This window comes from Eschrichtius robustus, chromosome 3 (genome assembly GCF_028021215.1).
Source record: "Eschrichtius robustus isolate mEscRob2 chromosome 3, mEscRob2.pri, whole genome shotgun sequence".
NCBI classification, from domain to species: Eukaryota; Metazoa; Chordata; class Mammalia; order Artiodactyla; family Eschrichtiidae; genus Eschrichtius; species Eschrichtius robustus.
In genome coordinates, this window is record NC_090826.1 from 180,717,718 (window position 1) to 180,742,692 (window position 24,975).

A 24,975-nucleotide genomic window follows, 5' to 3' on the forward strand; every position below is an offset into this window, starting at 1 on the left:
GCCGGGCTGCCGGCGCCGCCATCCGCCGGCCCTGCCCCTCTAACCGGCCCCGCCTCCTCCCGCCGGTTCCACCCTCGTTCGACGGCCCCGCCCCCTCCCCGCCCTCGCAGAACCCTCCTCCGCCCACCGGCCCGGCCCCCGCTAGCCCGCCCCGCCCCCACCGGCCGGCCACGCCCCTCCGGGCTGCCCACGCCGGCGCCGCTCTCTCTGTGCGGCCCGCGAGTTCTCCCTGTCCCGGCAGCGGAAAAGCTGGGTCCCGCGAGTCCCCGCCCACTTGGGAACAGCTGTCGGAGTCCTAGCCGAGGCCTCACCTGCATGTCTCAAGGGTTCATCCAAGCCCCGCACCTGTTCCTTTTAGGGTTAGGGACGCTCATGAAGGCTCACAGGCACGTGGAGGTAGTTCCTGGGGATTGTGGTCAACATTCTGACAAAACGGAGAAGAAAAATAATGAGTGTCCGACACGGAATCAGAGTGCCTGGGATGTTTACATAGGAAGGCAGCGTCAGCGCAACTTCCTATCGGACAGGTTTTTGTGTTGGTGAAATCAGAGCCTAAAGATGTCATCTCAAAATTAGGCCGTTGATCGAGAACTCATATAAATCATGGGAATATTGGATTTTAGAAAAAAAGCCATCCAATGTAGAACGTTCATTCCAAAGAAAACAAAGATTGTGTTTTCAAAATAAAATTAGAAAATAAAACTTAAAATAGCCCAGGAGTTTTCCCTATGGCTTTGAGTGCTGCTAATGACAGGATTGTGTCACTCAGTCACGGTAATAGTAGCCCTTTGTGCGTGGCTGTATAAGAAGAGGCGGGTCGGCCTTTATTTACTGACGACGTTGAAATCTATTTGTTAAGGTCAAAGGTCAAATGGTATGTTTAAAATTCTAAACAATTATTAGAAAAATTCAGACCTTTTTTGATCCTTCATGCTCAATTAGCTAAATTTAAGATTTAGTTCTGAGAGTTCTTTCCCTACTTTCAAGTGGGCCATGTTTCATTACTTCATAAAAGGATGAAAATTGGTTGCAAAAACAAATACCCCAAAAGGTGTAGTCATTCTCCATAAATCCAAAATTAAATTTAAAAATGAAGATATGTTGTTATCTACAATGTTGTGAGGTTTTGTGTTTTTGGTTTTTTTTAATCAAAAGACAGCTTTTTAGGAAATTTACTGTATTTTTTTTTGTTTTGTTGTAGAATTTTACCTTATTGTCTCCACTTGTGTATTGTGAGGTGAAACAATCACGTCACAATTTAATTTTAATATAGTATAGATGGCCTATGTTAAGCACAGAATTCACTGGACAGATTTTTGAAAAGGGGTTCCCAAATGAGAGTACTTCAGACAAAAAGTGTTATGCCTGAATTAAGCATGATATATTCATCATCTTCAACTGCTTTGTACTTCTTTGGGTAGCTACAGAAGTGATGATTTTTGGTCATAATTGTGATGTCTGCAATGATACATGAAGATGTGGGCTGTTCATTTATGTGTGAACATAATGGGGGATGGCTAGTATAGGTAGATCAAGAATATATTGGTAAATACAGCCTTAGGAGTTCTACAATTTTTTTTCAAGATTCGACATGGTATCAATTAAAAGAATTGACACATCTTTGAATGTTCTTTCAAACTCGTTTTTTATTCTTTAAATTGTCAGTTAAAGCTCACACAGTGTGTTTGACATCAAGAGCAGGGTTTTCCGCTTCCTAGCGTTGCAAGTCGCTCAGATCAGTAAACGATGAGATCTTCTACTGGAAAGGCCCTTCAGGAGGTCCTCTAGAGTGGGTCCAACCTGTGGACCTTAGACATCTAGGAACCTTGGAAAATGCTTCCTCCAAAGAAACTTTAAAAAGAGCGTGATTGTGAGCCCTGGAGGATCAGCTATTGTATTCGTTGTCTTAGGGCTGTTGTAGCAAATTCCCACAGACTTAAAGGACAGAAATCTATTCTCTCACAGTTCTGGAGGCTAAAAGTCCAAAATCTGGCAGTACTGTGTTCCTTCTAGAGGCAACTATAAAGGGGAATTCATGTCCTTCCTCTTCCACCTTCTGGTGCTCCAGGTGTTCCTTGGCTGTGGCCACATCACTTCAGTCTCTGGCTCCTTCTTCACGTCTCCTTCTCTGATAAGGACACTTGTGATTAGGTTTAGGGCCCAGCTGAAAAATCCAGGATGATTTCATCTCTAGGTCCTTCACGAAATTACATCTGCAGGTTCAGTTTTCCAAATAAGGTAACATTCACAGGTTGCAGGGATTTGACCTCCATATTTTGGGGGGAAGGACCGTTTTTCAACCTACCACACCTAACACAGCCTAGAGAAAGCCTGATATTTCACTGAAGTCTTGTGTATTTTGTTAAAATCCTGTGAATTTTGCATTATAGTCATTTTCTGGATTTGTTTTCCTGTATTACTTCATCCTTTATTCGGTCAGCCTCTGTTCTGGACACACGATACAGACAAGGTTCCTGCCCCATAGGAGATAACACTCTACCTTTTCAACAAATTTTTGAACGCTGTAAAGTTGTAAACGGTGTATAGTTCATGGTTCACAAAGATGTGTCATATTTTTACTTTGACATCACTGTTAAGTACTCCCATTTGAAAAGGTAAAAACAAACTTACGTGTGCCCATGCATTGTCGTAGCCTGAACAATGTCTCCCCCTTGTGTTTTTCTCCCAAATAGACTGCAACTCTAAATTAAAACCACATTAGTTTAAAACCATGACTGAGATTCATTGTAAGCTTTTGGGCATTATAGAGTTTCTCATTCAACAAGTAACAAAAAGTACAACACATTATTATTTCACAGGAAAGCTTGATAAGGACTCTCTGCTTTTTCAAACAACACCCAGTTTTCCAATGCTCTGACATCACCTGGGTGTTCTACATTTCAATTTAATTCTGGCACTAACTATGCGGAGGTGGCACAGACCTCAAACGTCAAGGGCTCAGTCCTACAAGACTGCTTCCACTTCAGACACCAGCCAAAAGGGGGTGTCCAGGCTGCCCACACTTCTGCCTGGCCAGCTTCAAATTTGGGTGTTACTACGACCTCACCTCAAGTTCAATAATTGACTAAACAAACAAACGAAATGCAGGAAAGCACTGTACTTACAAAAAACAGGTTTATTATGAAGGATACAAACCAGGAACAGGTCAATAGAAGTGATGCCTGGGGAGCGGCTGGGGGAAGGTTGGGTGCAGAAGTCCAACACTCTCGCCAGGAGCACCACCCTTCCAGCAAATCAACCTGTTTACCAGCCCGGAAGCTCCCCGAAATCTTGTCATTCCGGAGTTGGTATCAAAGTTCCATTGCATGGGCGTGGCCGATTGGATCACTGACTTGGTGGGACTCAAACTTGTCCCTTCCATTGAGATATGTGTTTGGGGGGAGGGGCAGGGGGCATTGAAAATCCAACTTTTAAGCCCAGCGAGCCCCTCCCTTGAAACTAAATATGGGACATCAAGAATAAATTCATTAACATAAACTCAGTTATGAGGGGAAGGGACTTGTTATGAATAACAAAAACCCTTCAATCACTCAGGAAATTCCAAGAGTTTTAGGGGCTCTGTGCCAGGAACCAAACCGGGGACAAAAGCCAAATATATATATATTTTTTGATACCACAAGGACCTATGTGATCTTTCTGGAAGAACCCAGGGATAAGCCATAATGAATGGGGATGTCAAATGTTATTTAAGTTCTTATACTCAGAAGGCATATATAGTTCAGGTTCCTAATTCAAGAATGAAATGAATAAGAAAATACCTTGGATAGGTAGATTAGAATATCCACCAGCATAGTAAGATGGGAAAGAATTATGTCAAGATTTATTCAGAATTTTTAAGTGTCAAACTGAAAGATATTTAAATGCTCTGAGCCCAGAGAACAGGGGAAAGAAAACCAGATAGGGAGTATTTTATAGCTATATGGAAGACTTGGAATTCCTTAACCAAGTATGCCCTGGACATACTTATGAAGAAAATGAAAGTTATATCATGGATTAGGGAAACTTTTGTTAAAGAATGTGGTACCTCTACCACTTCAGTTTGCTGAAGAATTAGCATCCAGTGGGCTCTAATGAAAATATTTATTTAGCTTTTATTTTTTGTCAAGCACTTCTTAACTTCTATATCATTTCTAAATCCCTAATATGTGTGTTCTTAAGTCTCTGGGTCAATAGATTGGGAATGACAAGAACAAAAATATTTTCTTTTGAAGTGTGAGCAAATTGTTTTTTAAAATCTTGGGTGGCCTCACAGATATAGAGGACCAAAGTTGTGGTTACCAGTGGGGAGAGGGAAGCGGGGAGGGGCAAGACAGGGGTTGAGGATAAGAGGTACAAACTACTATGTATAAATAGATAAGCTGTAAGGATATGTTGTACAGCACAGGGAATATAACCAATATTTTATAGTAACTATAAATGGAGTATAACATTAAAAATTGTGAATCACTACATTGTACACCTGAAACTTTCATAATATTGTAAATCAGCCATACCTCAACTGAAAAAAAAAAAAGATCTTGGGTAGTCTATAAGCCTTGCACTAGACAAATTAATACCTCTGATTGCCATCTGGTGTTGAACAAACAGCATTTTGTGATAGATGTTTCCTAACCTTTGCATTCTGAAATTTTGTCTTTTCTCTCTATCTCCATAGAGGTCACTATTGCTTTGCCCTGTCCTATTTATTTCCTTAAGAGGAGGCTGAACTTGTATTGTTACTGAACTCAGGTTCAGCTGCTCGCTGCTCAAAAGTCAATAATCCGAGAGGCAAGTGGCAGTAGAAAGGAAAGGTGCTTTAATTAGAAAAGCCAGAAATCTGGGGAGAAGGTGGACTCGTGTCCAGAGACCAACTCCGAAGATTATGCTCAGTCATGACAGTTTTTAAAGGGAAAAATGGGGGAAAGAATCTCAGTGAATCATCGAGGCAGGAGGTTGGGTTCTGCATCATTCTCCTCTGCATGCAGACTGGCTGACTCTCTTTTCAGATGTTATCTTGCCCACATGATCTGCCTGCGGGATTCCTTAGGAGGCCTTTGTGGGGAGAGAGCTAATCATTCTTTAATTATTTAATTCTTCATTCTTACTTCTTTTTATCCAGGAAAAGAATTGACAGGTTAGGCAAGGCATGGTGTGCTTCAGGAGAGCATAAGTCAGGAGTTAGGTTAAACTGCCTAGTGATCTCATTCTTATAATTAGGTTCTTTGAAGGTTAGAGAGGAACAGAAATGGGCAAACAGGAAAGGGGCAGAAGAGCCGCTTTCAATTCCCCACTGTCAAACATCATTGCATTTCTATGGGATTAGGGGCAAAGGTTCATCTTCTGTAACTTCTTCATGCTGACATAGGGCACCATTTTCTCAAGTGGAAGATGTCAACATTGGTCTGTAGCATCTCTTTGCTGACAATTTAAGTTGCCAGCTTACATATATGGGCAGAGAAAGCTACAATTATTTTGATGCCCACAAAGATACAGATTATTATGAGCAATAATTTTAATCCCATGCTCCTGAGGCCAGTTCTTGGAATTGTGCTAGCCATAGATTCAGTACTACTCAAGTTGGAGCAGCTTATGTCATGTCCTCTGGTGGGAGTTACAGTACTTGTAAAACAACTCAGAATGTGCATCAGACAGCGAATCTATGACTCTGTTGTCCTAATCATTAGGACATTAACTGCTCGAGCCTTCTCCTTTGTGACCTTGGGAAGCCTGGGAGACTTCAGCTTTTCTGCAAACAAGAGGCAAAGAACATAGAGAGGCTTTTGTAACCCTTTTCTTTTTCCTTGAATTGTATCTTTTATCCTTTCTGGGAATCCACACAAGACAATGTAGGCAGAATTATGGAGGGAAAAAGTTTTCTGAAGAGAGGGCAGAGTCAATAGTAGCAAAAAAGGACATTAGTGAAGGAGTGAGAACTTACACAGATTCTTTGATTTGCAAAAGGAAAGATATTGTTACCTTTCAAGGGACAAATTCTCATGAATGGTCGTGGTAGTAGCAGAAATCAGATTAGAGGTGACTGACAAAGAGATTGACTATGAAGTTGTGGATGGAGCAGGACCAGGTGATCCGGACAACTGAGGTGAAAGGAAGGAGTAGAAAGAAGGTAAAGGGGAAGGTGAAGGCGAACAGAGAATTTCCCAGCAGTGCTGCAGGTCTGAGCTAGAAGGAAGGGACCTGGAGCCTGTAGAAGGCTACCGTTGTCTTCCCTCCAACCCTCCACTGAGCAACAGAGATCAATATGCCTGACACTCTCCAGGGTGCTAAGGAGGTTAGCAAACAGCACTTTGAAGAGTGGAAAATAACTCACATTTACTGATGTGTCAGATACTGCATTTGAGTGATTTACATATAGAAACTCATTTGGCAAACAACAGCTTACTTGGGAACTCCAGTTGACCCTTGAACAATGCTGAGGTTAGGGGTGCTTCACAACCAGAAATCCCCGCATGTAATTCATAGTTGGCTCTCTGTAAACTTGGTTCCTCCGCATCCAAGGTTTTGCATCCGGGAACCCAACCAACCTCAGATCTGTAGTACTGTAGTATTTACTATTTTTTAAAAAAATAAATTTATTTATTTATTATTTATTTATTTTGTCTGCGTTGGGTCTTCGTTGCTGCCTGTGGGCTTTCTCTAGTTGCGGTGAGCGGGGGCTACTCTTCGTTGTGGTGCACAGGCTCTTCATTGCGGTGGCTTCTCTTGTTGCGGAGCACGGGCTCTAGGCACATGGGCTTCAGTAGTTGTGGTGCGGGGGCTTAGTTGCTCCGCGGCATGTGGAATCTTCCGGGACCAGGGTTTGAACCCGTGTCCCTTGCATTGGCAGGAGGATTCTTAACCACTGCGCCACCAGGGAAGCCCCGTAGTATTTACTATTGAAGAAAAAATCCATACATAAGTGGACGCATGCAGTTCAAACCTGTGTTGTTCAAGGATCATCTGTACTTTACATGGTTTTTTTTTTGTTTTTGTTTTTTTTTTAATTTCAAAATGTGGTTTTATTAATGCACTTTAGGTCAAGTGCCATTCTTAGTCTACCTTATTCTGGAAGAAATACTGCCAATTATAGTCACAGCAAAATTTTCATTAGACAAAAGTTGCATGTGTGTGTGCGTGGGGCGGGGGGGTTGGTTCATTTATATCATACTGCAAATATAAACTCAGGCTTTGAGTTTACAAACAACACTGAACAACAATATTTCCTTCTAAATTTTCTTTAAGGCAGATCTGTGTAGCATCGTGTGTGGGTTACTAACAATGGTGCAGTGTAGTTTTAGCAAATTTAACTGTTTTAGTTTCTCAGTGAAAATAATACATGTGGTCAGGAACAGGCAACAAAATCTCTTCTAGTTCCTCTGCCTGGCCACCATTTTAAAAACACAAGTTTTTCATATACGTATATATATTACTGTATCAAAACACATTTCAACAGACTTCACAGCTCACTTAAAGCTTCAGTTTACAGTCATTCATATGAAAAATTTCTAATATGGAATGTTCACTTAGAAAGAATTCCTCACTGGGATTCCAGTGTTCTATATCAGAAATGGAGAAGTTCTTCAGTGCAATGTTAGACATTTTACCTCTGTTCATTTATGTTTTTCTTTCAAGGGCTCCTGATTTACTTTTGTATCTTCATTTTTGTATGTTTGACTTATTTCCTTTAGCATCTTCTCAGGGAAGGCAGGTTGATATCTGTATAAATAACCATATGGACGAAGATGATAAACGAGGTATTCTAACTCATACATAGTTGTAGGATCAACATAGTGAAAAGAAACTGCGAGATCAGAACAGCAACCAGGACCCTCTACAGGAGGATAATAGTTATAATTCCAGTACCAAAAGGTTCTAGGCAGATAACCCTTAATTAAATGGTGTTCTGGTACAAAGGGATGAAAAGTTTCTTTTCCAGTGGTATCTCTGGAATCTCCTGCTTCTACATTTATAATTTCCATGCGTCTCCCCAGCGCTAAATCTTCGATGGAGGAACTATGCGTACATTTGTCTGTTTTAAATGCATCAACAAATCTCTTCAAGGCTTCTTTGCTCAGTACAGATCCAGCTCCTCCGCTCATGTAGCCCTGCTTTACATAGGGCTTAAATCTTCTCCCAAAGTAAATGGGTTCTTCAGGGTTGTATTTTGAGAGAAGCCATCTCAAGTTATCTAATATAACACATGTGTTATCATCTGCTTTCATAAACCAATCAGCATCTTCTAAATAATGATCATGAACATACTGAAAAGCTTTCATTGTTTTCCAGTATAGTTGGTCTCTGCCTTCTCTGGTTTTTAATCCCACAGCAGGGAAGTCTTTATTTTCTTCTGAACTCATAAATAACACTTTATTACAACGCTGGGCCCATGTAGCTTTGACGTGTTTAGCCTTTTTCTCTAGATTTTGAGGCCCTGTCATTACCCAGCAAAGAATTCTAACCTTCTGATAGAGGTTTTCGGCGATGTCAGTGTTCTCATCACGACTTCATAGTTTCTGGCTTAGGCAGAAAGTAATGAGCTATATAAAAATAGGAGGAAGAATGAATTTTAGGATTATAAAGGAAAAGGAGTGTGATTTACACATGTTAAGTCTGAGAGAAACAGACCTCTAGCATACCCCACATTCCGTGGACCATCAAGTAGGACAAGTAGATCCTAATATATGTGCCTGCAGTGAGGCCGATCTACTACAGCCTACCAGGAGTAGAGAAGCCTGGCTCCAACTGATCAACTGAAGACCTAGAGCAATGATACAGATCAAGTGCACAATGATTAAACTGCTCTGTGATAAGAACATGGCTGCTCAGAGCTGAATCACTGTCATATAAACAGTCACACACATGACACACTTTGTAATAGTATGCATGTATTTGCTAGTTCATAAAACTCAACAAGGATGTGATACCTCACCCTCAACCTCAGCTTGAGAGGTAGGAAAGAAGCAATTTACTGCCAAAAAGATAAGAGAAAAAACCCTTAATGGGGGACTCTCTGCATTCCAGAATTCCAATGGTTTTTCAAGCTGCTGTATTCTTCTCTGTCAAATAGATCACAATTTGCAGAGATCTTTGAATTCTGAATGTCTTCTCGTAGTGTCTGGAACTGGGCTTTATGTTGGCTAGCATCTGCATCAAAGTTCATCTGTCCTTCTAGGTGATTCTGTTCATTATCATCTGAATGCCTAGCATGAGGATCATTATGAAGAATATTAGGCTGGAGGTCCCTCTGTTCTCCCAACAAAATACTAAGTAGCTGAGAACATAAAACAAATCCGATTGCTGATCCACAAAGGAAGGTTAAAAAATCCAGCCAAGATTTAGAGGCCATTTCCCGAAAATGTATTTCTTTTTTCTCTTTTGGTAGTAATCATTACCTACTCTCATCAGGGGTCAGCAAACATTTTCTGACATCAGCCTCGGCTCCCTCTTGCCCCTCCGGGGGGGCAGAGAGGGGGACGACACGAGACCGGCGACCCTCGCTCTTCTCGGCAGCCGCAGAAGTGGCTCGTGGCTGCTAGCCGGGGCCGCCCGCTGCCGGCCCAGATTATTCCCCGGCAGCGGTGGCTGCTGCGGCGGCGGCAGCAGCCGAGGCGGGCCCAGCGCGCGCTCCCGCCCGTTCGCTCCGCCCCTCCCCGCAGCGCGTCCGGGCCCTACATGTTTTTTCATTTACTGTTCTTAGGCACCTTATGAAGCAGGTATGTTCTTACCTTTCATTTTACATATAAAGAACCCAAAGCACCAAAAGTTTAAGTAACTTGTCTAGAGTTATACAGTTGACAGATTGGGCTTTTAATCCAAGTAGTCTGAAACCAGAGCCCACAATGGAATATTTTTATCTCTAACTAGTAATGAAAAAAGGAAGGGCAAGTAACATGACCAAGGCTACACTTATTGGTGACAGGATTGCAGTTTGATCCCAAGTCTCTCCTATTCCAATATCACCAACTTTCCACTATGATATGAGGGCCAAGCACAGAACAAAGACCTGTTCACCTGTTTGTTAGATTTGTGTAAATCTAAGAGGGCACCTGAGGTGGGCACTGTCAAGGCAACGGTAGTCAAAGAAGTCAGTCTAGCCCTCTGTCCACTCACAGACAAAGAGAAAAGCTGTCTTTGACATCCAGGATCTGCATCCATACCAACAGCGAGGTCATGATATTCTCCTGTTAAATATAAATAATTTCACAGGGCACCGACTTCAGATAAGATCACTCTGTGACCATGATGGATCAAGACAAAACAAGACCACTTAGGAATCATATCTGAACATACATCTTAAAATGACCACTACTGGGGTCATTACAGTTTGCTAGTTACAGTTTCAGCCTCATTTTATTCCTCTCACCTTCGAGATGAGGTTGCATCTGGACCTTGACTGTTCTCATACAGCCTTTGAGCAAAGAATGGTTTTTAACATTTTTAAAAAGTAAAAAAATAAAAGAAAATACAAACAAAGAACAATATGTGAAAGAGACCATAGTTCACCTGCAAAGCCTAAAATATTTTCCATCTAGTCATTTACAGAAAAAGTTTGTCAATCCCTGTTTTGGAGAAAATTAAGATACACAGTCATAAGTTTACCTTTGCTTCCTGACAGGATCCAAAGAAGAGCAAAGCTCCACATCCTTAAGTGTTTCCCCAAATTACCTAACACCAGTCCCAAAGCCTATAATAATCCTAACACCCTCTTACAGAGATACTGCACAGATACACATAATGTATGGTCTTCCTTATAGCAAACAGTCAATAAGCCCAACTTTGTTTGACCAATAAATGTATCAAGAACAACAGCCAGCAAACTCAGACCAAATCCCATCTGTGGCCTGAAAGCTACAAGTGATTTTTGTAAATTGAAGGATTGTTTCAAATCAAACAAACAAACGAAGAAGAATATGTAACAGAGACCATATATGTCCTACAAGCACTAAAATATTTATTATTCGACCCTTCACAGAAAATTTTGCCAACTCCTGGTCAAGGACTGGGAAGGGTCTGAGATTTTATTGCACTTGCAAGCTGACAAGTTAATTTGTATCAGTTTCATAGATGATGACAAAAGACATGAGATTCCTGGATCAGAGATGAAGGGCTTTATTACTGAAAACAGTGGCTAGAGTGTCAGCGTATTTGCACTGGTTTCCTAAGCCCCAATTTTAACAGGGAGATGTGGAGGGCCAGATGACACCAGTATATTTAGTGGGTTCCTTTACGGTAAAAGAACCTGGGGCTAAGGGTCCAGCATTTTTTGAGCAATAGCAAAGGTTACAGCAAGATGCCATTAAACCAGTCCCCCTTGCCTGGGGGTTGAGCAGGAGTCTGAGGTTACCTTGACATTTAGTTGCCTCTACAACTTCATACAGCAACTGTTTAGAATCAGGAGATGGATAAGCCTTGCAGTCTGGCACCCTCAGTAAGAACAGGCAGGGACACCCAGGGCCCTTGGTGGACTGCCTCTCCCCACAGTGTGCTCCTGGTGGTTGCTGTTTGAAGGTCATTGACAGAAGTGAAGTTTCCACCAAGATTGAGTTCAGATCCTCACAGCTGCAGATGGGACCTGCAACTTCCTGGTCTGGACAGCTGAAATCTCTTGCATCTTCTCCTGGTTAAGGCCATCATGCCTGGAGTGGGGAGGTAAAATGATATTTAATTGAGCTTCAACATTTTGTTGAAATCCTTCACGTTGGGTTTTATTTTCTTTTCCTCGGAATAAAGTCTCAAGGGATCCTTCTGTTATCTGATCAGATTTGAACCGCTCCTTAGTGAAATCTTTTTCTAGCCTCCTAACATTTTTTTTCCCCCCTGAGGTCTGTCTGCTTGTTTAGTGGTCTATTAGAGGAAAATCTATGGGAATAGGACAGGCAGAGACTTCCTAAGTCTATCCTGAGCTGGTCCTGGGGCTGATGAGCACAGAAGGTCTACTCAGACCAGTGCCTCTGAACCAACTTTGCCTCGAGTCTCCATTTAAAAATTATACAAAGACTTCCTCCTTAGTCTTGTCTTTATGTCCCTGATTCTTTTAATTCCATCTGCTTGGAAGAAAGAGGTTTGTCCAACCTGTGTTTGGTGATGCTGAGCCTTTGACCAACTTCCAGAGATGTGGGGTTGCACAAGCACATCTTTGGGGAACATTGCAGTTCTCATACGTTCCTCGAAATTGAAAACTGCCACTTCCTTGCCCCAAACCTGCTTCCCTCATGTTTTCACACCATAATGTCCACTTACATGCTTAAATTTCCAACTGGCACAATTGTGCCAGGGACAATTTGGAATTACACCAGCCACTTAGGCTACTTTTGACAAGAACAAGATTACTCATTACAGAGTTGCTTTAGAACAACAAAGGAAGAAACCCTCATGCGGAAATTTTCTTGTTTGTGTTTTTGTTCATGAAAAGTCTGAACTACTACTAGTCAGGCATCCTGACTCTTCAGAGGTTTATTACTTATTTCAGTCTTTCATTAGATCCAGCAGCCAAAGGGCATCCATCCTGTATAAGAGCTGTAACAAATAATAGTAAAACGTGAAAACTTCAGTTGATTGTTCCAGGGTATCCACTAAACCTAATTATTCCCCAAGCCACGCAGACTCTTTTATTGACAAAAAATACTCCACACTTCTCAGCTAGCTGCCTAACCTCCTATAAAATACTGTTTTCCTTACACACCACTATCCATTACTGTAATACCAAGCCCAGGCACCCTCCTTTCTTTACCAAAAGGAATCCCAATAGAAATTACCTCTGTTAGAAAACTATCCATAATACACACACACCTCTAAGAACTCTTGGATGTTTCTGATTTAATTTTGTTTGTTGATGATTCATGCATAAAAAGAAAAATTAAAGATTGCTCAAATTTATCCTTAAAATATAAGGTGCTTCCAGAATCAAATCAGTGTGAATGCCAAATTTCTCTTACCTAACCTACTGACAAAAGGTAAGGGTATGTATAGATGCATATGTATAGATAAACCTATGTATATATACATAGACACGCACACATATATATGTGTGTATATGTGTAAACATTACATATGTATGTAATAATTGTATTGGATAAGTCCATGACCTTGGAATGCTTTGAAAACAAAGAGAATCCCCGACCTCTACAGTAACCTTTATAAAATGGACAACAAATTAAAAATCTTTAGATGCTTTGCTATCATCTAAGGGCAAAGCAATAATAAAAGTGAACTTTAACCAGAATGCTTCATGATATTAAACACAGTAGCAGAGATAAATTGACAACAATATGGAACCAACATTCTTGGGGTAATCGTAAGGGTATCACTGAGGATGTTTCCAATGTGCATCCTTTCAGCCAAGGACATAATCTGGGCATGACTGTAAAGATAGGAAATGGACAGAAGCCACAGCCTCGAGGCCCCTTTAAACACTGCCAAACAGATTTTACACAAATTCTTCTAGCAGTAAGTTAAGAATATGTTCAGATTGTTGTTTGTTTATTTTCAGGATGGGCAGAGGTTTTTCCTTGCTGGGGAGCTATAATTCCATTTCCTATCTTCTACAAACTTTAGGAAAACTAAAGAAAATTAATCGAATCCTAAAACTAAAATTAGCAAAGCTCTCAGTAAGCTGAACTTTCATTGCCTTTCGTATTGCCATTGGCCTAGATGGCGATAAAATCACTCCCTCTGGAACCCAGAGCATCTCCTCAAGATTTAACAACTATGCCCCAACCCCATTCTCCATCTCCCGCCATCCCTTGCATTTGAAAAACTTACTTCCAATCCTAGATTCTATCCATTACAGAGCAACGTTAATAAGTAGTACAAGAAATTTATGATGCCTCCAGAATTATCACTAGCAGTTTCAAGCTGCATTTCCAAAATACCTACCTAAAACAGACCCTTCTTGATCTAAAACCTGAAGATTGGTCATCTGGAAAAGGCATCAGAATAAAACTGCCCTTGGCATTGATGGACAGATCCTTATCAGGCGCTGTTAACAATGGACATAGTGGTAAAACTCCAAGGTGATGATCTTGGATCCACGGTTTGCAGCTAAAAGCATGTTCCACTTTCTCCTGATTGCTGGGCATTTATTCTATCAGGAGACTTCAAACTGAGGATTGTTAAGAATTCTTTAAAAGCTGATGACTACAGAAGTGGGCAGCTTTTATCTGAGCAAGAAACAAGACTAATTTTCCATTTTTTTCTAATTAATATTCTAATTTTTCAGCGCTACTACTTGCCTTTATTCTTTTTTGACACAACATTACTGAATTAACATTAGTGGGGTAATTGTAAGAGATTTAAAAACAAAATGATCTACAACTTTCAGTCCTTTAACTGTTACAAGTAACAGATAACTAATGACATATCTCACTACATTGAGTTTAAGAATCATTGCTCTCGGGCTTCCCTGGTGGCGCAGTGGTTGAGAGTCTGCCTGCCAATGCAGGGGACACGGGTTCGAGCCCTGGTCTGGGAAGATCCCACATGCCGCGGAGCAACTAGGCCCGTGAGCCACAACTACTGAGCCTGCGCGTCTGGAGCCTGTGCTCCGCGACAAGAGAGGCCGCGATAGTGAGAGGCCCGCGCACCGCGATGAAGAGTGGCCCCCACTTGCCGCAACTAGAGAAAGCTCTCACACAGAGGCGAAGACCCAACACAGCCATAAATAAATAAATAAATACAAATTAAACTTTAAAAAAAAAAAAAAAGAATCATTGCTCTCAAGGTGTGGAGGAAAGGGAACCCTCCTACACTGCTGGTGGGAATATAAATTGGAGCAGCCACTATGGAGAACCATTTGGAGGTTCCTTTAAAAACTAAAAATAGAGCTACCATATGATCCTGTAATCCCACTCCTGGGCATATATCAGGAGAAAACACTAATTTGAAAAGATACATGCAACTCAATATTCATAGCAGCACAATTTACAATAGCCAAGACATGGAAGCAGCCTAAATGAATGGCTAAAGAAGGTGTGGTATATATATTGATATATACAATGGAATACTACTCAGCCATAAAAAATAATGAAATAATGCCATTTGTAGCAAATGAAGGAAGTCAGAGAAAGACAGATAGTATATGACACCACTTACATGTGGAATCTAAAATATGATACAAATGAACTTATTTACAATACAGAAACAGACTCACAGACATAGAAAACAAACTTATGGTTCCCAAAGGGGGAGGGGGGGAGGGATAAATTAGGAGTTTGGGATTAGCAGATACAAACTACTATATATAAAATAAACAACAAGGTCCTACTGCATAGCACAGGAAACTATATTCAACATCTTGTAATAAACTATAATGGAAAAGAAAAAAATAGAATCATTACTCTCAAAAAAACATGATTTATCCCCAAAGAGAGACTGTTTGGTCACTGCTATAAAACTGAATGTTTGTGTCCCCGCGCCCGTCCACCAATTCATATGTTGGAATTCTAACTCCAGGGTGATGGTACCAAGAGTGAGGCCTTTGGAGGGGTGACTAGGAACTTATATATATAAAAAAAAGACTCCAGAGAGCTCCCTTCCTCTTTCTACCAGGTGAGGATGCAATGTGAAGACCAAGGTCTATGAACCAGGAAGCAGGCTCTCACCAGACACTGAGTCTGCAGGCGCCTTGCTCTTGGACTTCCTAGCCTTCAGAACTATCAGAAATAAATTTGTTTATAAGCCATCTAGTCTATAGTATTCTCTTATAGCAGCCTGAATGGACTAAGATAATCGTCGTTTGTTTACGAAATAAAATTAAGTATCTTCTGAGGGGACTGAAGTTGACTCTCCTAATCTATCATAAAACTTTGACTTCCTTGAACTCATCTATACATTTATTGATTTAACATTTTTTTAAGGGGCCAACAACGTGGCAAATACTGTGCAAGACACTCTGATAGGACGACACAGGTCTATTGTCATTTAGTTTTGTAGGGGAGGCAGTCAAGTAGTACTGGGTGCTCTGATACAAGTATAAACAGAGTAGATAGTGCTGGGGATAAATAAAAACCGTTCTTTTTAACCTGAGTGTTTGGGGTGAAGTTTAGGAAAATACCATAGTAACGGGAACATTTGCAGAATAGCCAAAATTTCTCAAATTCAGTTGCAAAATGGCTAGAGAGTGTATAGAAAAATGAACCACATTCTTCTATGTATGTCTCTGCAGGGCAGATAACGAGAATTGAGTCTTTTCAAAGCAGGTAACAGAATTTGGTTATGTCAATCACAAAGTTGCCTTCTTTTCCTTTCTGCTTATAGTAAGAGAAATTTTTAAAAATGGCCTATGGGATATGTTTCAATTAAGGTAAACAGGCCACAGTACATTGAATTTCTATCAATAAATTGAGTTCGTGTTCTCTAACTTTCCTATCAGCATCTTGGAACAGAGCCATTTAAATGTAGCCTTTAGGGGTTGGCGGGGAGAAGAGGACAGGATGGAAAAAGTCACCACCTAAGGAATTGAGGGGAAGATCCAACATTTATGATATTTAGATGATTTGCTAGGTGCTTTCACCTTCTTATACTAATTCCATTTTCTCCATTAACCAATTGATGCTGTGAGAAGGTGCGTAACTTGACCAAGGTCAAAAGGCAGCTAACAAACACCAGTGCCCGGGATTGATCTCCACTGGACGCGGTCTTTTCCACTATGCGAGTCCACCAAAAACACGTAATAAAAAACAACCCCCAAAGCAACCCCTTCCCCCAAACCCGTCCCTTCAAAGAGGGCTTAATCACTAAGACCTACAGGCCATTTGCTAGGCGGGTCCGATCTAGTTGGGAAGGTAATCCCGGTTCTGCAAATCTCTCGCCAAACTCCATCCTGGCTAAAGAAGAGACCCGAGAACCACTGGCCACACTCCAGGCGGGTCGTGGAGCACCCAGTGAGCGCTCTAGGGATGGAAGTTCCGGACCCTCCGCGCAGGTGCGCGCGCACCTGTCGCCTGCCGCGTACGCGCCGCGCGGGGCGGGGGGGCGAGGATGAGTTACGTGCCCCGCGCGCGTGCGCCGGGCAATGCTCCCTGTACGTGCGCCGGGCAATGCTCCCTGTACGTGCGCCGTACGTGGGCAGGGCGTCCCCGCGCTCCGAGTTTCGGTACGTGATTCGGCTCCGCGCCGAGTGGGAGTCTGGGAGGGGCGTTTCCCGGGCGGGCGCGGCGCCCCCTGGCGGCGGGCGGCGGCGCTGGGGGCCCTGGCGGCGCGAGATCAGGCGTTCTCCGCGGGCACCCCGCGGCGGGGCCTTGCTTGCTAGCGCGGGGTCCTCGGCGGCCTGGGTGGCTCTCTCCTCAGCTGCTGTCGTAGGCGCGGATCGCTGCCAGTGCGGCTGCAGTTGGCTCGCGGCGGCGGCGGCGGCGGCCGAGGCGGGGGTTGAGGCGACAGGCGAAGAGGGCGGCGGGCGCGGCGGCGGCGGAGCCCGGGGCGGGCGGCAGCGAGGGGGGCGAAGATGGCGGACGTGCTCAGCGTCCTGCGACAGTACAACATTCAGAAGAAGGAGATTGTGGTGAAAGGGGACGAAGTGATCTTCGGCGAGTTCTCCTGGCCCAAGAATGTGAAGACCAACTACGTGGTTTGGGGGTGAGTCCGGCGCGGCCGGGGCCGGGGGGCGGCGGGCGGCGGGGCAGAGTTGGGCGACCCCGGGGCCCCCTCTTCCCGAACCCCTCGCCCCCGTTCCCTTTGGGGATGGAGGAAAACCGGTGCTCCGGGGAAAAAGTTTTCCCAGGAGCAGAAGTTGCACTTGTAGGTGAGGAGGGAGCGGGAGGAGTGGTGTCTGCAGCGGTCCATCCTCTGAGCGTCGGGGGAGGGTGCCGTGGGGGTTTGTTTCTGCCCGTGTGTGCCGAGTGCTGGCTGCGTGCATATAGGTGCAGAAAGGAGCGCACCGCCGGGTGCCCAGAAGTCTCTTTTTTGTTCTTTAGTTTTTCCTTTCTCTACGCGGCTGCTCTGTAACTATCTCTGCTGGCCCCTTGCAGCTCCTGATCTGTTCCTTCTCCTTTCCCGATTCCCTCAAGCAGAGGGAAAGGAACCAATTCTGAAGTTAGGACGGGAAAGAGATTCGGTGACTTTGGAAGAGTAGTCAGAATCTGTTGGAGGTGAAGGCAGGAGTTTCCTCAGGGAGAAAGTTCCTGCTGAAATGGAGTAATGGGAAAAGTAAATGGGAAAAGAGTCTGAAAAAGAATGGATATATACATATGTATTACGAAAAAAAAAAAGAGAGAGAGAGAGATGTCTGATCATCGTTGGGGGCCTTTTGAGTGATGTCTCTCTCAGTGGTGTTTCATCTGGACAGCTAGAACCCTGGGCCAGAACTTCCATACTCACTTTGTTTGATCGAGTGGGAGCAGTGGGCTTTAGGAGGAGTTGATGAAAAGCTAGGTGAAGTTGGTTGGTTGGTTGGTTGGTTAGTTGGTTGGTTTTTATTTTTTATCTTTTGGCCTCGAGGGCTTACGATTTAATTAGCTTTATGAAATGTTGATGGAGAAATCATTCTGAGTTTTCTGTGTGTTTTCTCTTCCAGAAGGAGTTTGCCCAGACAGAATTGCATTTGATTGGGTTTTAAAAACAACTTTTAAGAGTTTCTTTGGGGAAAAGAACTTGATGTGGGCAGTGCCAAACTATGGAAGAGGTTAGGAGCCCTCTGCCCCGCCCATAGGAGCTAGGGGCTGATTGGGTTTTTAACTGATTGGTTTTTCTTTAAAAAATGGTTGAGTACTCGAGACTGTTCAATCTGAGAACTAGGAAAAATTGTGAGGAGCCGGGTCGGTGCCTCAAAGGAGGTTACCTCGATTAGAGTAGAGGAGATAAGACATAACTTGATAAGAATCTCATTCCAGCTCTTAAAAGAGCAGTCACTTCTACCTGGGGGTGTTAGGAAAGGTTTCATGGACGTGTGTTTGGCATGTAGACATGCTACATACAGGTTTTTCTTGAATAAGTGAATGAACAAATGAATAAGCCTTAAGGAATGGATAGGAATTCTGAGGGTGAAATGGTGGGTTTGGTGTTCCAGGATGAGGGAACTGTGTGGTTAAAGGCATGAGAGCTGGAAAGGAAATGTTTTGACAGCCATTCAGTGAAGCAAGTAGTGAGAAAGGAGTGCTTAGAATAGTAGATTTTAAACTTTCACAGCAGTGTGTCACACCAATACAAACATTTTCATTTACTGTTGTTGTCTGTGCACATGTAAATACACACATATACATAACATTAAACAATTTACCCTTATTGAATGCAGTGCATTCTATTTTTATATATATATATATATGTATATATCATAAAGAAATACCAGGTTGTGACTCATATATTATACTTCACAGTACAATGATTGATAAGTGGTGTGTGGTTTGAAATATATTCATTTAGAGGAAAAGTGGAAGCAGAGGCTAGAAAAGTAGGTTTGGGGCTGTTTGTATTGGGCGGTATTCAGATGAATTTAAATAACACGTTGATATTTCTAGATGGAGAGAATGTAAGAGGGAGGGTGGGATTGGACGCTAACATTTGTTGAGCAAGTAATAGTATGTGCTTACAAGGATAGATCTTGCACCCCTAGACGACATTGTTTTATTACAGGTAGAATTAGTTTGGGTTTTATGTCATTGGTTTAATTTGAGGGATGTCATAAGACTCAAATGTCTGAGATTAATTGTTGTGTTTAAGAACGTTGTTCAGCAGTATCTTACTTAGGAGACAGGATACATTTCTTGGAAGTTTAGCACCAGTCGTAGTTGTGCTTCTTTTAATCGGTTTGATTGTTTTTTCTTACGGATCCTCTCTAACCGATTAGGTTTCTCTCCCTATTGACAAAGCCCAGAACCTAATTGGGCCAAATTCTAAAAAGTCTGTAGTAATAAAGTATGAATATGGTGTGCTTTCCTTACTTCTTGCTTTTTGTCACTGTCTACTTTTGTGTTCCTTTTGCCCAAATGACAGTTCCACTTACTAAATTTCATACCCTACGTGTATCTTTGTTAGCTATGTTAAATCCGTCGTGGATAGCAAAGTGAGTGTAGATAAATTAACACACGTGATTAAGCCGAAGGAGTTGTATTAGAATTGTGAGTAAAAATACTGTCTTAATCATTTCAGGACTGGGAAGGAAGGCCAACCCAGAGAATACTACACATTGGATTCTATCTTATTTCTACTTAATAATGTGCATCTATCTCATCCTGTTTATGTCCGACGTGCAGCTGTAAGTAGAATTCATTTAAAAACTCTTTTGATTTGATAGTTGGTATCATTTGGTGTGGATAACTTCCGTCATGGGTTTTAGATCAGAAGAATGAAAAGTTTGTTTGTATCTATATGAAAGTCTCCTGGAGGGTCAAAATTAGATCGATCACTGTGATTTATGCATTTTTAAATCTGTGATTTTTCTACATGTAAGATGTGGGTAATGTTTATAACAACAGAAGTTTCAAGGCTGTTTGTAGGGATGTTTTAAAAAATCTATGAGCCTGTGGAAGGACCTTGATATTCAGAAATCTAGTTTAATTGCAAGGAAAAAAATTTTTTTGGCATCAGAAAGAACCAAGTTTAGTAGACAGCTTTTTAAAATGAATTTTTAATCAATTTTATAAACTTTTTTCATACTTAAGTGATAAATTCATTTGTTTTCAGATGCTTGAAAGATGCCTGCTTTCTGCATCTGAGTGTATGAACACTGCTTTTCTGAACAAGAAATATATATTTAGTGTCAAGTATGTATTGAAAAAAGTAATATGTAGGGTGAAACTATTTAAGACTTTGGAAATAGTGGGATAAAATATCAGCATCTCGCTTTATAAAGCTATGTTAGCTCATATTAGATCTTTAAAAACTGAATCAGGCACTAATTAGAATGTTTTGTTGGATAAGTCCATTCATTTTGGAGTAATAAAGATAATCCAGACACTTGGTTTAGGTTTAGATTACGTCTCTGGGGAATGGCTGTAGTACATAACTGATTCTGTAATTGTTAACTGTGGGCCTTAGGACCTTTGGTCACGTAAGATTTAACTATTATATTTCTTAAATATTTGACAGATTGAAAGGGCAGAATTCTAAAAGTCTAGGGTTCTACAAATTTTGTTTTCTCCAAACTCCTTTGTATTATTTGCTCTTTCTTGTGAGCAGACCATTTCTGAAATGAGCTTTTCCTACTCGTAGCCCCTATTTTAGTGTGAATACTCATACTTTTTTTTGTTGGTGATAACGTATATATAATTCATTAGTGACCAAATGATGAAGTATGTTATCATACTTAGACACAATAATTTAAAGAAAATCAATTCAAATATTTTAACTATTTATGATAGTCCATGTAGACTAGTTTTTAAAAACAAGCACAAAAAAAATTGGTGGGCTCTTGTTTATACTCATAAGCAGAAATTAAATTTTAACCTAACTTTTAAAAAACAGATTAATGTTAAGTGATTAAATATAGTTTATCTCTATCGTTGAGGAGCATGTGCAGAATGTTTGCTGCAGTGAAGTATAGTCAGTTCTCAACATAAGACAATGAGCCAGAGATATTAAGGTTTCTTGTTCATTGTTGCTTATGTAAAGTAACAAAGGGTTTATAACTGTGTAATCCTGTAACCACATGTTTTTCCCGTACTCTGTTGTCCTTAGTTTACATTATAAGAATAGTAGTGAAAATTGTGGTAATGGTAGAATTCATTGAATTCATGGCCCAAGGATGACTTGGTGCCTAAAGTATGCAGTTTTATTTGTTTTGCTTACCTCTTTACAAATTGCTAATATAGGAGATTAAAGGAAAACTACTCATGTAGCACAGTAGATACATTTTCCAGATTTAATTTTTCAATTTTCCCCCCCGCTTACAAAATTTATACACACTCAAGGATAAGAAAAGAGATACGTAATGTAGAAAGTAAACAGCTGTCGTTAACATTTTTCTGTATAGCCTCCTGCTTTTTTCCCTGTGCCTAAGCAACACATACCTATTTTTTAAATCATTTTCTTTTTTCTGTTTTTTAGTTAAAATGTAGTCGATATACAATAATAAAATATTTTCAGGTGTACAACATAGTGATTCAACATTTATGTACACTGTGAATTAATCACCGCAGTAAGTCTAGTAACCATCTGTCATCATACAGAGTTTTTGCAATATTATCAAGTATATTCCTTGTGCTGTACATTACATTCCCATGACTTAGTTATTTCATAATTGGATTGTTTGCTTTTTTGATGTTGAGTCGTGTGAGTTCTTTATATATTTTGGATATTAATCCCGTATTGGGTATATTGTTTGCAAGTGTCTTCTCCCATTCAGAAGGTTGCCTTTTCATTTTGTTGATGGTTTCCTTCATGGTGCAAAAGCTTTTTAGTTTGATGTAGTCCATTTTTTTATTTTGTTGCCCTTGCTTGAGGAGACAAATCCAAAATAATATTGGTAAGACTCATGTCAAAGAACACACTGCCTGTGTTTTCTCCTAAGAGTTTTATTGTTTCTTAATTCTTACATTTAAGTCTTTAATCCATTTGAGTTTATTTTTGTATATGGTATAAGAAAGTGGTCCAGTTTGATTCTTTTGCATGTAGCTGTCCAGTTTTCCCAGGACCATTTATTGAAAAGCCTGTCTTTTCCTCAGTGTATGTTCTTGGAACATGTACTTATTGTTAATTATGAAAATATAGTTTTAGTGGCTACTTTAGTTTATTTGAAACAGTTCAGTTACCATATTTGGAGGAGGTCTGGTTTGGGTGTGAGAAAAGAAAGCACTTTGGAAACCTTGAATAAAATGAGCAAGCAATGGGACTAAAAAGATATTTGTCCCGAAAAGCAAAACATCATGAGTAAAATTCAAAAATAAATACTTAGAATAAGCCAAGGGACAAAAAAGACTGTAATCGGTATTTCAAAGAGGATAGGGTTATTGTTTCATTTCTAATGCTTACCTTTTGTATATCTTACTGGAATTTTGAGGATAAAGTTACCAAAAATTAATATGCTTAATAATTGTCAAGATTTTGTTAGGTTCTTACAGCCTAATTATTTTCTAAAAAACATGATTCTAAATATATGTTATCAAGATATGTTGGAATAAAATTCAGACGTTACAGGATGTTTATCTTTACCAAGTTTCTTATAATTGTTATTGATTTGATATCTATTTTAAAATTTTGACTTTAGACTGAAAATATTCCGGTGGTTAGAAGACCTGACCGAAAAGATCTACTTGGGTATCTCAATGGTGAAGCATGTGAGTAATTTTTAAATTGCTCTCACTCTTAAATAGACATTGTTGCTTTTTTTTTTTCCCTGTGAAATAAGAATTAGTGGGAAGAGATTGTGGATTCCCACTAAAAACTTCCCCTACCTGCAGCCGTGTCCACGTGCTGTCTTCTCCTTCCTGTTATAGTGGATGCACTTGACTCTTGGGGCCAGTCACCCCTTCCCTGCGTGTGGGTTTCATCTCCTTTCACACTCTCAGAGACTCTGCCTTTGCACATTGCTGCTTCTGTCTTGCATCGTCAGTTCTCTTTCTTCAGCACCATTCCCTTGAGAACATACACAGTGGTCTCTCTCATTAAAACAGTTCTCTGAGCCCCCCTGTACCCCACCTTCCTACTCTCTACTGGTCCATCTGTCTTCTCCTTTTCATTACAAAATTCTTTGCAAGGGTTGTGTGGTGTCACTGCTTCCTCTTTACCTCTGATTCTCTCTTGAATCTACTCCGGTCTGACTTTCTTCCTAACCACCTCACTCAGATCACCGTTACGAGCTCAGCACTGACGTAAGGGCTGGCAGATCCTTTGGTCTCTCCGCTTCACGGCTAACTTGACCTCTCAGCATCTGATACTGTTGACTGCTTGTTCCCTTTTGGAAAGCCTTGCTGACTTGGCATTTGGGGCACCGGACTCTTGAGGTTCTCTTTCTACTCATTGTCCACCTCACTTGTTTTCCTTGCTTCCTCATCTCCAACACTGACGTGTTCCTGAGCTTCACGTTTAGAAATTCACTGTCGGCATCTTCCCTTGGATATTTAACAGGCATCTGAAACGTAACATATCCAAAGTAGAGTGCCGATTCCTGCCTTCCCTTCTCCCCACCGACAGAACGAAAGCAGCAAGTCTGTTCTCCCAGTGTTCCCGTCTCAGTAAATGGTACCTCATTCATACAGTTGCTTAGGCCACCAATCCTGGAGAAATCTTTGATTTCTCTTCTCTCACAGCTCACATCCGTTCCATCAGCAAGTCCTTTCTTCACCTTTGAAAGTATGACAGCTTCTTACCATCGTACGCCCACCCCGCCCCACCTTCCTCTGTAGACCATTGCGTAGCCCTCCCAAAGGTCCTCGCTCCGCTGTTTCCTGCAGTGTAGCCTCTGCTCACCACTCAGAGGGACCTATTTTTGAAAAAGCATCTGAACTTGATTGTGCCACCCACCTGCTCAAGGCCATCCTGTGGCTTCCTGTCACACTCAGAATGCAGCTCATCCCCCTTTCCTGAGCGTCGCGGTTGTGCTTCTGCCTGTCTCTGTGCCCTCGTCCTCTCCCAGTCTTCCTCTGCTCACAGAAGTCCGGTCTTCCTGGTTCTTTAGCTTGTCTAACCTTAGAGTCTTTGCACTTGCTGTTCCCTCTGTGTCACATTTTGTTTCTCTGCGTTGTCACGTGACGCACTTCTCACCACCCCATTCAGAGCTGTGCTCTAATGTTGTTCCCTTATATATATACGTTTATGCTTTTATTTATGTTTACATACACTTCTATGTACATGTGTTGTGATATTGGAGTATATTCTTTGAAGTTGATTTCAGTCAGGTTATCTTAGTTTGTAAGTTAAATGGTCAAAAAGAGTTTGTCCTCTTACAGACTTTCTAATACAGATTAATCTTTTATAATAAAATGCTTTTACAAGCCTGCTTTAAAACTTATTTTTTTAAGGGAAATAACCATATATAAAGTAAGAAATGTAACAAATCTTGAGCATTCACTTGTAATAATATCCAATACATGTGTTCAAATATTTATCTTC

At 41.2% G+C, this 24,975-nt stretch overlaps 2 protein-coding genes across 2 annotated transcripts in view; one reads left to right on the forward strand and one right to left on the reverse strand.

The window, feature by feature from the left end:
• Nucleotides 1-7,018: 7,018 nt before the first annotated feature.
• LOC137761645 (glycoprotein-N-acetylgalactosamine 3-beta-galactosyltransferase 1-like) lies at nt 7,019-9,581 on the reverse strand. Its single transcript, XM_068538558.1, has 2 exons — nt 9,120-9,581; nt 7,019-8,499 (listed from the first exon to the last, which is right to left on the reverse strand). Exons 1-2 carry the CDS (start codon nt 9,341-9,343, stop codon nt 7,608-7,610), a joined length of 1,116 nt encoding a protein of 371 aa, XP_068394659.1. The 5' UTR covers nt 9,344-9,581; the 3' UTR covers nt 7,019-7,607.
• A 7,788-nt stretch (nt 9,582-17,369) lies between these two features.
• CDC73 (cell division cycle 73) overlaps nt 17,370-24,975 on the forward strand; it is an 86,819-nt gene continuing 79,213 nt past the window's right edge. Inside the window, exons 1-3 of the mRNA XM_068541832.1 lie at nt 17,370-17,568; nt 20,077-20,182; nt 23,132-23,201. Coding sequence (XP_068397933.1) covers nt 17,438-17,568; nt 20,077-20,182; nt 23,132-23,201 — 307 coding nt within the window. The 5' untranslated portion in view covers nt 17,370-17,437. The remainder of the gene's footprint in view (nt 17,569-20,076; nt 20,183-23,131; nt 23,202-24,975) is intronic.